Source organism: Hylobates moloch, unplaced genomic scaffold (genome assembly GCF_009828535.3).
Source record: "Hylobates moloch isolate HMO894 unplaced genomic scaffold, HMol_V3 SCAFFOLD_9, whole genome shotgun sequence".
Classification (NCBI taxonomy): Eukaryota; Metazoa; Chordata; class Mammalia; order Primates; family Hylobatidae; genus Hylobates; species Hylobates moloch.
Window position 1 is genome coordinate 43724857 of NW_026652284.1, and position 16672 is coordinate 43741528.

A 16672-nucleotide genomic window follows, 5' to 3' on the forward strand; every position below is an offset into this window, starting at 1 on the left:
GGAGCCAGGGAGGAGGCAGGGAGAGCACTGGAAGAAGCAAGCAGGTAAGCTGGTAATGGGGGAAGGAATGGGTCCCTTTGAGCCTTAACTGCATTCTTCTATAAATTCCAAACACAGACAGGATCCTTGTCTGTAAGACATGAAGGCAACTAGAACTAATACTAAGCTCTGCCTCCTCTTTGCTTATGTTATGTTTAAACACATGCGTCATGCTCACATCAACCCCATGATCTAGGTACTGTCATTCCCATTTTATAAGTAAAGAAACCAAGGTATAAAGTTTAAGGGTCTTGTCAAGGTCATAGAGCTATCAAGTGGCAGGGCCAGGATCAGGCTTAAGTTCATGTTCAACCCATAAGCAACATTGCTGTCAACCATAGAACACCTTGTCCTTAATAAGGGAGTCTCCCTCTCAAATCCTATTTGGCAGGTCACAGTGACATTTAATGCAAGATTAGTAAGAAAAGCAAGCTAGAATTAAAGCAACTGGAGTTTCTTATTCTGAGCCCTGTCCTGCATGCCTATGGTCTGACACTGCCACATGCCTGAGTCAGCAAGAGGGGGTTGAGGAGATGACGACACTCGGGCGTCCTCACAAAAGCATGGCAGCTGCTGAGTTGAGAATTTTCCAACACGGCTGCTGTAGCTCAGCACCCTTAGAACTCAAACTAGGCTGGGCCCATGAACCCAGTCTAAACATGAGTAATATAACAAAAGAAAAGTGACATTTCAAGTATCATGCATGGGCCACACAGACCCAAATTTCTTAAGGTGGCAAGAGTGGATAAAGAAAGAAACCAAGCTGGGTGTGGTGGCTCACACCTGTAATCCCAGCACTTTGGGAGGCCGAGGCAGGAGAATTGCTTGACAGCAGGAGTTCAAGACCAGCCTGGGCAACATAACAAGATCCCATCTCTACAAAAATTTTAAAAATTAGCCAGGCATGGTGGCACATGCCTGTAGTCCTAACTTCTCAGGAGGGTGAGGTGAGAGGATTGCTTTAGCCTAGGAGTTCAAGGCTGCAGTGAGCTATGATCATGCCACTGCATTCTAGCCTAGATGACAGAGAGAGATCCTATCTCAAAAAAAAAAAAATAGTTTTAAAGAAAAACCACGGTCTGTCTTCAAAGGGAAACCCCCTGCAGTGTGCTCACAGATGGACTTAAAAGGAAAACCCCTTTGGCTCTATTCCTTCCACTGCCCACTCCCTGTGGGTAGCAAGGAGGCCTCATGCCCATTACAAGAAAGGGGCTGGGCTATGGCTGTAGCACCAGAAGCAAGACAAGGGGACAGCCTGCAGGGTTCAGTGGCCCGAGGAAACGAGCAGCCATGGTGTGCTTGAGACCACTTACTCCTCCAGGACTTTCATCTTCTCTCCTTTCTTGAAAGACAAGTCGTCCGGGTGGATGCCATCATAGGGGTATAAGGCTACCACAATGTCTCCTTGTTCCTCTGGATCTAAAGATGAACACAAGAGAACACCTGTAAGAATCCATCAGCAGAAGCGTTTTAACAAACCTCATGGGGCACAAAGGATGAGAGGAAGCACTAAGAGAGGGGCAACTGGAAGAAGGACATGTACTTCCTGCCTAGTGGGCTCAGGGTCTGCACGGCCCACAGAGAGTACCTTGCTGTATACACTGTGTCCAGTATTTGCTATTGCAAATCACTTAAATCTAAAACTATAAATATACACCCATGTTCACAGCAGGATTATTCAAAATAGCCAAGATGTGGAATAATGCAAACGTCTATTGATGGAGGAATGGATAAACATCATGGGGCATTTTGTTTTGTTTTGTTTTGTTTTTTGAGACGGAGTCTCGCTCTTGTCACCCAGGCTGGAGTGCAACGGTGCAATCTCGGCTCACTGCAACCTCCACCTCCTGGGTTCAAGCTATTCTCCTGCCTCAGCCTCCCCAGTAGCTGGGATTACACGCGCCCACCACCACGCCTGGCTAATTTTTTGTGTTTTTAGTAGAGACGGGGTTTCACCATGTTGACCAGGCTGGTCTCGAACTCCTGACCACAGGTGATCTACCTACCTCGGCCTCCCAAAATGCTGGGATTACAGGCGTGAGCCACTGCACCCAGCCAGGGCATATACTCACAAGGAAATATTATTCACTCTTAGAAGGAAATAAATTCTAATACTTTCTACAGCATGGATGAACCTTGAGGACATCACGCTAAGTGAAATAATCCAAACACAAAAGGACATTACTTTATGATTCCAATTCTAGGAGGTACCTAGAGTAGTGAAATTCATAAAGACAGAAAGAGCGGAGGTTGCTAGCGGCTGGGGGAGGAGGCAATGGGGACTCATTGTTTAATGGGTATGGAGTTTCCCATTAAATGGTAACTCCAAACCAATGGGTATGGAGTGTGAGAAGATGCATTCTGGAGATGGAGGGTGGTATTGGTTGTACAACAATGTGAATGTACCTAATGCCGTTGAAATATATACTTAAAAATAGTTAAGAGGGTAAATTTTTATATGTCCCACAATAAAAAAATAAAAACAGGTGGAGCCAAGATGGCCGAATAGGAACAGCTCCGGTCTACAGCTCCCAGCCTGAGCGACACAGAAGACGGGTGATTTCTGCATTTCTGTCTGAGATTTGAAGAGAGCAGTGGTTCTCCCAGCACGCAGCTGGAGATCAGAGAACAGACAGACTGCCTCCTAAAGTGAGTCCCTCACCCCCGAGCAGCCTAACTGGGAGGCACCCCCCAGTAGGGACAGACTGACACCTCACTCAGCCGGGTACTCCTCTGAGACAAAACTTCCAGAGGAACTATCAGACAGCGGAATTTGTGGCCTCACGAAAATCCGCTGTTCTGCAGCCACCACTGCTGACACCCAGCCAAACAGGGTCTGGAGTGGATCTCTAGTAAACTCCAACAGACCTGCAGCTGAGGGTCGTGTCTGGTAGAAGGAAAACTAACAAACAGAAAGGACATCCACACCAAAAACCCATCTGTACATCACCATCATCAAAGACCAAAAGTAGATAAAACCACAAAGATGGGGAAAAAACAGAGCAGAAAAACTGGAAACTCTAAAAAGCAGAGCACCTCTCCTTCTCCAAAGGAACGCAGTTCCTCACCAGCAATGGAACAAAGCTGGATGGAGAATGACTTTGACGAGTTGAGAGAAGAAGGCTTCAGACGATCAAACTACTCCGAGCTGCGGGAGGAAATTCAAAACAATAGCAAAGAAGTTAAAAACTTTGAAAAAAAATTAGACGAATGGATAACTAGAATAACCAATGGAGAGAAGGGCTTAAAGGAGCTGATGGAGCTGAAAGCCAAGTTTCGAGAACTACGCGAAGATTGCAGAAGCCTCGGTAGCAGATGCGATCAACTGGAAGAAAGGGTATCGCTGATGGAAGATGAAATGAATGAAATGAAGCCAGAAGGGAAGTTTAGAGAAAAAAGAATAAAAACAAATGAACAAAGCCTCCAAGAAATTTGGGACTATGTGAAAAGACCAAACCTACACCTGATTGGTGTACCTGAAAATGAGGGGGAGAATGGAACCAAGTTGGAAAACACTCTGCAGGATATTATCCAGGAGAACTTCCCCAATCTAGCAAGGCAGGCCAACATTCAGATTCAGGAAATACAGAGAACGCCACAAAGATACTCCTTGAGAACAGCAACTCCAAGACACATAATCGTCAGACTCACCAAAGTTGAAATGAAGGAAAAAATGTTAAGGGCAGCCAGAGAGAAAGGTCGGGTTACCCACAAAGGGAAACCCATCAGACTAACAGCTGATCTCTCGGCAGAAACTCTACAAGCCAGAAGAGAGTGGGGGCCGATATTCAACATTCTTAAAGAAAAGAATTTTCAACCCAGAATTTCATATCCAGCCAAACTAAGCTTCATAAGTGAAGGAGAAATAAAATCCTTTACAGACAAGCAAACGCTGAGTGATTTTGTCACCACCAGGCCTGCCCTAAAAGAGCTCCTGAAGGAAGCACTAAACATGGAAAGGAACAACCGGTACCAGCCCCTACAAAAACATGCCAAATTGTAAAGACCATCGAGGCTAGGAAGAAACTGCATCAACTAACGAGCAAAATAACCAACTAACATCATAATGACAGGATCAGATTCACACATAACAATATTAACTTTAAATGTAAATGGGCTAAACGCTCCAATTAAAAGACACAGACTGGCAAACTGGATAAGGAGTCAGGACCCATCAGTGTGCTGTATTCAGGAAACCCATCTCACGTGCAGAGACACACATAGACTCAAAATAAAGGGATGGAGGAAGATCTATCAAGCAAATGGAAAACAAAAAAAGGCAGGGATTGCAATCCTAGTCTCTGATAAAATAGACTTTAAACCAACAAAGATCAAAAGAGACAAAGAAGGCCATTACATAATGGTAAAGGGATCAATTCAACAAGAAGAGCTAACTATCCTAAATATATATGCACCCAATACAGGAGGACCCAGATTCATAAAGCAAGTCCTGAGTGACCTACAAAGGGACTTAAACTCCCACACAATAATAATGGGAGATTTTAACACCCCACTGTCAACATTAGACAGATCAATGAGACAGAAAGTTAACAAGGATATCCAGGAATTGAACTCAGCTCTGCACAAAGTGGACCTAATAGACATCTACAGAACTCCCCACCCCAAATCAACAGAATATACATTTTTTTCAGCACCACACCACACCTATTCGAAAATTGACCACATAATTGGAAGTAAAGCTCTCCTCAGCAAATGTAAAAGAACAGAAATTATAACAAACTGTCTCTCAGACCACAGTGCAATCAAACTAGAACTCAGGATTAAGAAACTCACTCAAAACCGCTCAACTACATGGAAACTGAACAACCTGCTCCTGAATGACTATTGGGTACATAATGAAATGAAGGCAGAAATAAAGATGTTCTTTGAAACCAACGAGAACAAAGACATAACATACCAGAATCTCTGGGACACATTCAAAGCAGTGTGTAGAGGGAAATTTATAGCACTAAATGCCCACAACAGAAAGCAGGAAAGATCCAAAACTGACACCCTAACATCACAATTAAAAGAACTAGAAAAGCAAGAGCAAACACATTCAAAAGCTAGCAGAAGGCTAGAAATAACTAAAATCAGAGCAGAACTGAAGGAAATAGAGACACAAAAAACCCTTCAAAAAATTAATGAATCCAGGAGCTGGTTTTTTGAAAAGACCAACAAAATTGATAGACCGCTAGCAAGACTAATAAAGAAGAAAAGAGAGAAGGATCAAATAGATGCAATAAAAAATGAAAAAGGGGATATCACCACCGATCCCACAGAAATACAATCTACCATCAGAGAATACTACAAACACCTCTATGCAAATAAACTAGAAAATCTTGAAGAAATGGATAAATTCCTCAACAAATACACCCTCCCCAGACTAAACCAGGAAGAAGTTGAATCTCTGAATAGACCAATAACAGGATCTGAAATTGTGGCAATAATCAATAGCTTACCAACTAAAAAGAGTCCAGGACCTGATGGATTCACAGCCGAATTCTACCAGAGGTACAAGGAGGAACTGGTACCATTCCTTCTGAAACTATTCCAATTGATAGAAAAAGAGGGAATCCTCCCTAACACATTTTATGAAGCCAGCATTGTCCTGATACCAAAGCCTGGCAGAGACATAACCAAAAAAGAGAATTTCAGACCAATATCCTTGATGAACATTGATGCAAAAATCCTCAATAAAATACTGGCAAACCGAATCCAGCAGCACATCAAAAAGCTTATACACTATGATCAAGTGGGCTTCATCCCTGGGATGCAATGCTAGTTCAACATACGCAAATCAATAAGTGTAATCCAGCATATAAACAGAACCAAAGACAAAAACCACATGATTATCTCAATAGATGCAGAAAAGGCCTTTGACAAAATTCAACAACCCTTCATGCTAAAAACTCTTAATAAATTAGGTATTGATGGGACGTATCTCAAAATAATAAGAGCTATCTATGACAAACCCACAGCCAATATCATACTGAATGGGCAAAAACTGGAAGCATTCCCTTTGAAAACTGGCACAAGACAGGGATGCCCTCTCTCACCACTCCTATTCAACATAGTGCTGGAAGTTCTGGCCAGGGCAATCAGGCAGGAGAAGGAAATAAAGGATATTCAATTAGGAAAAGAGGAAGTCAAATTGTCCCTGTTTGCAGATGACATGATTGTGTATCTAGAAAACCCCATCGTCTCAGCCCAAAATCTCCTTAGGCTGATTAGCAACTTCAGCAAAGTCTCAGCATACAAAATCAATGTACAAAAATCGCAAGCATTCTGGTACACCAATCACAGACAAACAGAGAGCCAAATCATGAGTGAACTCCCATTCACAATTGCTTCAAAGAGAATAAAACACTTAGGAATCCAACTTACAAGGGATGTGAAGGACCTCTTCAAGGAGAACTACAAACCACTGCTCAATGAAATAAAAGAGGATACAAACAAATGGAAGAACATTCCATGCTCATGGGTTGGAAGAATCAATATAGTGAAAATGGCCATACTGCCCAAGGTAATTTATAGATTCAATGCCATCCCCATCAAGCTACCAATGACTTTCTTCACAGAATTGGAAAAAACTACTTTAAAGTTCATATGGAACCAAAAAAGAGCCCACATCGCCAAGTCAATCCTAAGCCAAAAGAACAAAGCCGGAGGCATCACACTACCTGACTTCAAACTATACTACAAGGCTACAGTAACCAAAACAGCATGGTACTGGTGCCACAACAGAGACATAGATCAATGGAACAGAACAGAGCCCTCAGAAATGATGCCGCATATCTACAACTATCTGATCTTTGACAAACCTGACAAAAACAAGAAATGGGGAAAGGATTCCCTATTTAATAAATGGTGCTGGGAAAACTGGCTAGCCATATGTAGAAGGCTGAAACTGGATCCCTTCTTTACACCTTATACAAAAATTAATTCAAGGTGGATTAAAGGGGCCGGGCGTGGTGGCTCACGCTTGTAATCCCAGCACTTTGGGAGGCCAAGGCGGGCGGATCACCAGGTCAGGAGATCGAGACCACGGTGAAACCCCATCTGTACTAAAAATACAAAAAAAATTAGCCGGGCGTGGTGGCGGGCGCCTGTAGTCCCAGCTACTCAGAGAGGCTGAGCCAGGAGAATGGCGTGAACCCAGGAGGCGGAGCTTGCAGTGAGCCGAGATCGCGCCACTGCACTCCAGCCCAGGCGACAGACTGAGACTCCGTCTCAAAAAAAAAAAAAAAAAAAAAAAAAAAAAAAAAAAAAAAAAAAAAAAAAGATGGATTAAAGACTTACATGTTAGACCTAAAACCATTAAAATCCTACAAGAAAGCCTAGTCGATACCATTCAGGACATAGGCGTGGGCAAGGACTTCATGTGTAAAACACCAAAAGCAATGGCAACAAAAGCCAAAATTGACAAATGGGATCTAATTAAACTAAAGAGCTTCTGCACAGCAAAAGAAACCACCATCAGAGTGAACAGGCAACCTACAGAATGGGAGAAAATTTTTGCAACCTACTCATCTGACAAAGGGCTGATATCCAGAATCTACAAAGAACTCAAACAAATTTACAAGAAAAAAACAAACAACCCCATCAAAAAGCGGGCAAAGGACATGAACAGACACTTCTCAAAAGAAGACATTTATGCAGCCAAAAAACACATGAAAAAATGCTCATCATCACTGGCCATCAGAGAAATGCAGATCAAAACCACAATGAGATACCATCTCACACCAGTTAGAATGGCCATCATTAAAAAGTCAGGAAACAACAGGTGCTGGAGAGGATGTGGAGAAACAGGAACACTTTTACACTGTTGGTGGGACTCTAAACTAGTTCAACCATTGTGGAAGTCAGTGTGGCGATTCCTCAGGGATCTCGAACTAGAAATACCATTTGACCCAGCCATCCCATTACTGGGTATATACCCAAAGGACTATAAATCATGCTGCTATAAAGACACATGCACACATATGTTTATTGCAGCACTATTCACAATAGCAAAAAGTTGGAACCAACCCAAATGTCCAACAACAATAGACTGGATTAAGAAAATGTGGCACATATACACCATGGAATACTATGCAGCCATAAAAAATGATGAGTTCATGTCCTTTGTAGGGACATGGATGAAACTGGAAAACATCATTCTCAGTAAACTATCGCAAGGACAAAAAACCAAACACTGCATGTTCTCACTCATAGGTGGGAATTGAACAATGAGAACACATGGACACAGGAAGGGGAACATCACACTCTGGGGACTGTTGTGGGGTGGGGGGAGCGGGGAGGGACAGCATTAGGAGATACACCTAATGCTAAATGACGAGTTAATGGGTGCAGCAAACCAACATGGCACATGGATACATATGTAACAAACCTGCACATTGTGCACATGTACCCTAAAACCTAAAGTATAATAATAAAAAATAAAAAAAATAGAAAAAATAAAAACATTTAGGACAATCACTTTACAGAAGCTCTAACAGTAAAGAAAAAAATGTTAACTATGTTGCTATGAAAACATACCTTTAGTTTGAAACCTCTGTCCAGGTAAAAGCTGAGATTCTGGAACCTACGAGAGAATATTTATTAGAAAAAAAAATTCTGTTTAGTCTTTCTTACTCACATTCATGTTGTATATATGATTTTTGTAACAGCAGCAGATGCTGTTAGGATGGGCTCATTTATTTAGTTAGAAAGAACAGGAGCACAGAGGGAAAAACCTGTAGAGGTGCGTCCTGCCCTGCTTGGCCAGCGACAGGGCTCTTTATTACTTGCTGTGAGTGGCAGGAAGGAAGCAAGGTTCTGGGCAGGGGCTGTTAGGTGCTCACCTCATCCTAGCTCCTCCTCTTATTTGGTGACAGAACCCTAATATTATTTGGGGAGGCAGTTTGCCCAGCTCAGTGAGTGTGCTTCCAAACTCTCTAGCCCCGGGCAGAGGGCAGAGGGAGTTTTGGTCCGCAGATCGGTTGTGCAGGGCTTTGCTGTCAGCTCCCCTTTTCCCTTGCCTCTTTCTCTCTCCCTAGAAACAAGTGAAGGCTGGAGTCTTCACACAGAAAGCAAACACCAGCGGCAGCAGGATGGAGACGGAAGTGGAGGGACCCTGGTGATTTCGTGGAGTTGCCGTCCCAGCCCAGGACTGCCCATCTGAGGCTTTCCCAATTGTATAAAATTGCATGGTCAGGGCTCTGTCCCTGGAGGCTGAGAGCAAGTCCCATCCCATCCAGGCTTTCTTGGGCTGACCCTGACTCCATCACAGGGACAGATGGCATCCCCTGTTATTTCAGTGAGTGGGGGGGTGAGTTATTGGGAAGGATTTGGTGGCACAAAAGGCCACCTCAATTACCTTTAAAATCAAATTCTTTTTTTCACAGTGCCACGTGAGGCTGTGTGAGGCCTCTGGGCCTCTTGTGAGATAGATGCTGTCAGAGGTCTATACCACAAGCCGTGTAACTCTTCTGTTTCTCTTTGATTAAAGTGGCTTCATAGAATGGGACCAAAACAGTTTGTACTGAAATTTAAATTTCTGATGAAAGCCCATAAAATCTCCAATTCAGTGAGACAGGGAAAATTACTACATTGTGGTACCAGAAAAACCCATGGCTGCATACTATCCTTCAAATGTTTATGTCAGGAAGTTTTATGTTGATTTTTTAGTCATTCAAATTTGCATAATTTGGATATATGATCTATTTTATGTGATTTAGAGGAAATCACTAGAAGACTAGAAACTAATTACATCATTTTAAAAGCAGCAAGCTGATTTTTCAAATATCAAAAAGCCCTTAACTTACAAACATTTTAATATGCTTTTTATAAGACCAAAACACATATACGCAACACACATACTATTGCTCTAGATTTTTCCTTAAAATGGCTTTTTCTAGAATGTTGTTGAATTTGCATCAACCCTACCTCACCCTCTCATCAAATTCCCCTTTCAATCAATCCATAGCATGCATTTTGGCATGGGCTGAGAGTGTTGGCTGAGAGTGTTGGTTATAGCCATGCAATAAGGCCAAGCTAACTGGCTCATGAGTCGAGGGCATCTGTGACCACAGAAGGGGCAAACTGAAATACTTACGGTATACAGGAGGGAATTGAAAGACTTCAAGCACGTTTACTACTTCTGCTTTCTAACTTGATTTTTAATCCCCTTTACTTTGAACAATAGGAAAAAGTGGTGCGTGGGTTTGCACACTATTCTCCTTGACTTTTCTGAATAAAGGACATCTTTGTTCATCATTTAAAAACAAAAAACAGGCTGGGTGTGGTGGCTCACGCCTGTATTCCCAACACTTTGAGAGGCCGAGGTGGATGAATCACCTAAGGTCAGGAGTTCAAGACCAGCCTGGCCAAAATGGCAAAACCCCATCTCTACTAAAAATACAAAAATTAGCCAAGCATGGTGATGCATGCCTGTAATCCCAGCTACTCAGGAGGCTGAGGCAGGAGAATCGCTTGAACTCAGGAGGAGAAGGTTGCAGTGAGCTGAGATAGTGCCATTGCACTCCAGCCTGGGCAACAAGAGCAAATCTCCGCCTCAAAATAAATAAATAAATAAATGCAAAACGAAAAAACTTGTGCTTTAAAACATACAAAATCTACAGCATATGGTATGAGAAAAATCAGATCTTTTTTTGAGAACTCTGATGTCTATAAGAAAACTATTTGTGACTCTAATTTCTCTTATTTTATTTTCTATTAATCATATTTATATATTATATGGTTCTATATCTGTATATACTTATGTAATGTTTTTTCACTGCCTGTAATAGGTTTTTAAATTTTATATTTATAATCACACAATTAAATCTATTAATATTCTTATACATTTTAAGTACATATATTTTCCATATATAAAATTACAATGTTAATTTATCAAGAAACATCATGTATGATAACTTAATAGCATGATATATCCACTCTTTATCTCCACTTCCTTTTTTTTTTTGGAGACTCTTGCTCTGTAGCCCAGGCTGCAGTACAGTGGCATGATCTTGGCTCACTGCAACCTCTCCCTCCTGGGTCCTGGTTCAAACAATTCTCCTGCCTCAGCCCCCCAAGTAGCTGGGATTACAGGCATGCGCCACCATGCCCAGCTAATTTTTGTATTTTTAGTAGAGACGGGGTTTCACCATGTTGGCCAGGCTGGTCTTGAACTCCTGACCTCAGGTGATCCACCTGCCTCAGCCTCCCAAAGTGCTGGGATTACAGGCATGAGCCACCGTGCCTGGCCTATCTCCACTTCTTAAGAAGACCGATGTTGATTTCTTCATCTCAATGATGACACATGACTTTGATACATGGCAGATATTTCCTACCTTCAGGATAATGGGGACACATTGAGGGGAGGGCAGGCAGAAAGGCTTGATAATGGGAATACATTTCTAAAACACCTGAGTATTTAAAAACATGTCAGACTAGAGAAACTATAAAAATGCCCCCTTTTTTTTTTTTTTTTTTTTTGGAGACAGTCTCGCTCTGTCACCCAGGCTGGAGTGCAGTAGCGCAATCTCGGCTCACTGCAACCTCTACCTTCTGGGTTCAAGCGATTCTTCTTCCTCAGCCTCCTGAGTAGCTGGGACTATAGGCACGCACCACCACACCCGGCTAATTTTTGTACTTTTAGTAGAGCCAAGGTTTCACCATGTTGGCCAGGCTGGTCTCAAACTCCTGACCTCGTGACCTCCCAAAGTACAGGCATGAACCGCCATGCCCAGCCTGAAAATTCCTAATAATGGCATTTGGGCTAATCTGGAATAAGCTGTTTCCAGCTTAAATGCTGCAGAATTCCATAGAAAGCAGGCTGTGGGAGATATACATGTATAGAATGAGAGAATACATATATGCAAAAGATATAAGCTCTGAAATGAAGCAGATTTCAGGTTATAATTGTTCAAAGCTCTGTTCTTAAAATGTGATGTTAGTTCTTTCTTTGCCAAGTATTTCCAAAATACACCAAATAGCACATCACTCATAAAATATTTCTAGTCCAGCTATTTCTCTAAGGTTAGGGGACAGAATTAGAGGTGTTTTTCCTTAATATTTTAATTCACTAAAATAACAGATGACAACTTCAGGATCTGTACTATTTTGAATTAATTGAAGAAATGACAAGACAGGATAAAGTATGACACAATGAAAGACACATTAGCACCTACTTTAGTTTCTGACTTGCATCCCACATTTCCTTTTGCTTCTAACCACTGAGCTAATCTCACTACATCTGTTTTTTTTTTTGTTTTTTTGTTTTTGAGACAGAGTCTTGTTCTGTCACCCAGGCTGGAGTGCAGTGGCATGATCTTGGCTCACTGCAACCTCTGCCTCCCAGGTTCGAGTGATTCTCCTGCCTCAGCCTCCCGAGTAGCTGGGATTACAGGCGCCCGCCACCGTGCCCAGCTAATTTTTGTATTTTTAGTAGAGACGAGGTTTCACTGTGTTGGCCAGGCTGGTCTCGAACTCCTGACCTAGTGATCCACCCGCCTCAGCCTCCCAAAGTGCTGGGATTACAAGCGTGAGCCACCGCGCCCGGCCTCTCACTACTATCTTGAGTCACACAAGCCTATATATATATATATAGTGGGGTCTTTGCACCAATAATATGAAAGATGGCTTTCTTCACACAAAAGAATGTGACCAAAGGCCCTTTTAATTGCACAATGAGTGGCCTAGTTATCCCTAAAATGTTTATACATTCTTCAAAGGATTAAGTTACAAAGCATATCAAAAATTATTTGAGGACCAAGTAATCAATGGAATGTTTTTGCATGTACATGTTACAGATTGATGTTTAAATTATGCAGCCATGCTTTGATCTTGCTGTGGGAATTCTCCCCTGAGACTATCTACTTACTGGCCTTTGCTGTTTATTGGACGTTGGATCTCTCACATAAATAGTTCTTTCAGTATTACGTACTGGTTGAGTCTTCAAATCTACTCCATCGTCATTCAAGCTGTCTTTCCCTTTTGATTTTATACATCCCATATTTCCTGTTGAAACATAAAAGCAATGCCATTGTTTTACCACTCCAGAACTGCTTCAAGCCATCAAAATCTCTCCATTAAAAAGAGTAGAAAAAATATACTTTTATTCTTTATCATATATAGATTAATAAACTCAAATGTGAATACTGTTCCCAAATAGGTTTGCTTGTCCATTCGTTCAACTCAACAAATATTTATTGAGCATTAATTTTCCATCACCCAGACAAAATCCAGCTCTAACTCTGCTCGTATTCTTGTTGCAAAGATGTGTAAAGACTCGATGACAGAGGACCCACAGGATCTAAGAAAGGACATGTAACTCAGGCAAGAGAAAAAGGAGGTGGTCAGGGAAAGCTTCCTAAAGGAAATGCTCTGTGAGTTGAAATGGGAGGGATGGTAGCCAGGTTGCAAAGTCAGCAAAGAGATTCCAGGAGGAAGAAACTTCATATGCAACCACCATGAGCTCAAGATAACATGGCCCCTTCAGAGAGCTAGATCAACCTAATCTCTTCAGAAAATGAGCTCTATCTACAACACTAAACACTGCAGTCAAGGAGCAGGTAGGGAAGGTCAGGAGTCAGGGCCAGAGAGGGAGGCACATGCTGGATGTGATGCTGAGTGGTTAATTTTTTACCCTGAAGACACGTGACACATCCAATCTGCAGTGTGCAAGGTGGAGTGGGGTGGGGGGCCTTGAGACTTCAAGGGCAGGTGATGAAGAGCTGGAATCTACAGAACCTGACTCCAGCTAAACATAGCTAGGGGCCTAGGAAGATGGCCTGGCTTTCATCAAGACTGGAAATGAATTGAGGAAACACACTTACGGGAAAGAAGATACTTATGAAAACATTCAGATGATCAAATCCAGTAGGGCTACCCAGTAAGCTACTTGAGTCAGGAAACCAGGAGTACTAGCGCAGGTAAAAGCAAAATGACGGCCTCCGCAAGCCATTCTAGGACGGTGGAGGAAAGCCACCAGGGCAAGAAGGGGGCTGGTGCCTGACCAGGGCGGAACAACACATGGTGCACATCTAAACATGAACTCTGTCATCCAGTGATTCCATTAACGCAGGACAGCTGAGCACTACACATGCATTCTGGCGACTGCAAAGGTGATTTTGAACATTTGAATCAGACACAGTTCTTGTCTTACAGTATTGGGTCAAATCTATGCGTTAAAAACAAAACAGCCGGGCGCGGTGGCTCATGCCTGTAATCCCAGCACTTTGTGAGGCCAAGGAAGGCGGATCACGAGGTCAAGAGATGGAGACCATCCTGGCCAACATGGTGAAACCCCGTCTCTACTAAACATACAAAAATTAGCTGGGCGTGGTGGCACATGCCTGTAGTCCCAGCTACTTGGGAGGGTGAGGCAGGAGAATCGCTTGAACCTGGGACGGGGAGGTTGCAATGAGCCGAAATCGTGCCACTGCACTCCAGCCTGGGCGACAGAGCAAGACTCCGTCTCAAAAAATAATAATAATAAATAATAAAAAAAAATCTCACAAACTTCATTAGAAGGTGGTTCTCACGGAATAGATTCTCTGGACACTATCCAGGAAACTCCTTTGGGGCACAGCGGGAGCATGGTGCTCCCCATGTGATGTGTAATTCTGAAGCACTGCCAAATCTGGTGCCTAGGGCTTAGAGTTAAGTCTAGAGGAAGGAGAGATGACAGGGGTCTGGGGAAGGGGGAGAGGTGGTGTGATTAGGCAATACCTCGTGGGGGAGGAATTGTACTAAGAAACCTCAAGAGCTCTTCTGGGAACTCTGCCCTCTCCTGCATCACTGCTACGCGCCCAGGCCTGCGTTTTTTCCTGCAGGCTTCCAGTTGGTCTAGGAACTTCGACTTGTTTATCATTTCATTACTTGAGGTATGAAGCCTCTAAAGAGCAGCCACACCTCTTTCTGAAACTAGCGAGCTGCAGTTCCCAAAATAAAGGGGAAGCAAGTACTTCTTTGATTCAAAACAGCACATTTTTTTCATACGCTAAAGTTTCTGAAATGGCCATGGGTTTAGAGTTGATCTCTAAGTAAGCATGGGAGTTCTTTTTTCACCAGTCTCATCCCTCCCACGCCCCGTTACTCTCCCCGAAAAAGCGGTGTTTAACTCATCATCCCTTAAAATCGTGCTTTATAAATGGGCAAATACATGAATAGCAGCACGAGGACCATGCGCACACCGCGAGCCCCGGGGCAGGAGCCCTGCATGGGTGCGGCCAACCCACAGCGCACCGGGCCGCTGGATCCAGCTCCCTCCCAGCACGGACCGAGCCCTGACTGAGCCGCGCCACAACCAGGGCACAGGGAATCCCCTGTCCCCACCCCACCGCGTTCCTGCAGTTCCCCTGCCCTCGCTGCTCGCTCCAGCGTTCCCTCACTCCATGTCTCTCTCTCTCTCTCTCTCTCTCTCTCTCTCTCTTTCTCAGATCCTACAGGAATGTTATCGCCCCAGACAGGTCTGCACTAATTCTCACTCTTGTCTGGTTACCACCCACGTTCCATCATGTATCAGTTTATTTAGGGTCAGCTCCCTAAGCTAGCATCTAAGCTGACTGTGACAGCTTCCCTCTACTTTGCTCAGTGCAGCACCTCCAGCACCCAAAACAGCTCCGCTCCACGCAGGTGCTCAAAGAGTAAGAATGAACGCACTTTGGGAGGCCGAGGTGGGCGGATCACGAGGTCAAGAGTTCCGGACTAGCCTGGCCAACATGGTGAAACCCTGTCTCTACTAAAAATACAAAAAATCAGCCGTCGTGGTGATGGGCTCCCGTAGTCCCAGCTACTCCGGAGGCTGAGGCAGGAGAATCACTTGAACCCAGGAGGCAGAGGTTGCAGTGAGCAGAGATCACGCCACTGCACTCCAGCCTGTGTGACAGAGTGAGACTCGGTCTAAAAAAAAAAAAGAACAGATGGAGCAGCTATGGCTGATGGGCTTGGGACTCCCAGGTGCCCATCAACACCCCTCCTGATGAAGGTGAGATTGTTCTAAAACAGACAGAAATCTCTAAAATAACTTCCAGTTTATGGGAAATACAGGGAAGAGAGGAATAAGATAATCAGAAAAACCCATAACGTGCCATTTTCTAAAGAAAACTTGCCTGGATACTCCAGCTAAAGGGAAGGGATGGAACCATTCCATATCAGAGAAGACCCAAGAGACAATGTACCAACCTTGATGGAATCTTGGGGGCCTGGGGGTGACACACAGCTGTGATATGTGACAACTGGAGAAGTTGAAATTGACTTACACGTGAGATTATGATATCAGGGAACTGTTGTGTTTTGTAAGTGCAATATGATGGTATTGTAGTTATTCAGAAGAACATCCAGTGTGCATCAGATGTTGGGATCTCTATTTCTGAGCAAAAACTCTGTAGGAAATGTTGGGGGGAGAGTGAGCTACTGTAAGGAAATCCATCCCCGAGCTTCTAAAGGGGACAGAGGAAAAGATGGAGGCGATTGTCCAAGGGCAGTGGTCTTGGGAAAAGGAAGGACGGAAACAAAAAGCAGGTGGATGTGGGTGTGATGGTGACATCCGAGACAGGAAGATCGATAGATGGCCATTTATTTACGCTTATTTTCTTCCCGCCATTGTCATGGACAATTTAACATCGAACGTATGCACTGT

The 16672-nt window shown here is 43.4% G+C and overlaps 1 protein-coding gene across 4 annotated transcripts in view; it reads right to left on the minus strand.

The window, feature by feature from the left end:
- Positions 1-16672, minus strand: part of LYN (LYN proto-oncogene, Src family tyrosine kinase) — a 158340-nt gene that overhangs the window by 64209 nt on the left and 77459 nt on the right. For 2 of the 4 annotated variants that reach the window (XM_058443634.1, XM_058443635.1), the window contains 2 exons: positions 8581-8626; positions 1353-1458 (listed from right to left, as the gene is read on the minus strand). In XM_058443634.1, the coding sequence (XP_058299617.1) occupies positions 1353-1458; positions 8581-8626 (152 nt within the window). Of the gene's footprint in view, positions 1-1352; positions 1459-8580; positions 8627-12910; positions 13048-16672 lie in introns of all 4 variants that reach the window. The other 2 variants (XM_032759749.2, XM_032759750.2) reach the window with 2 other exon arrangements.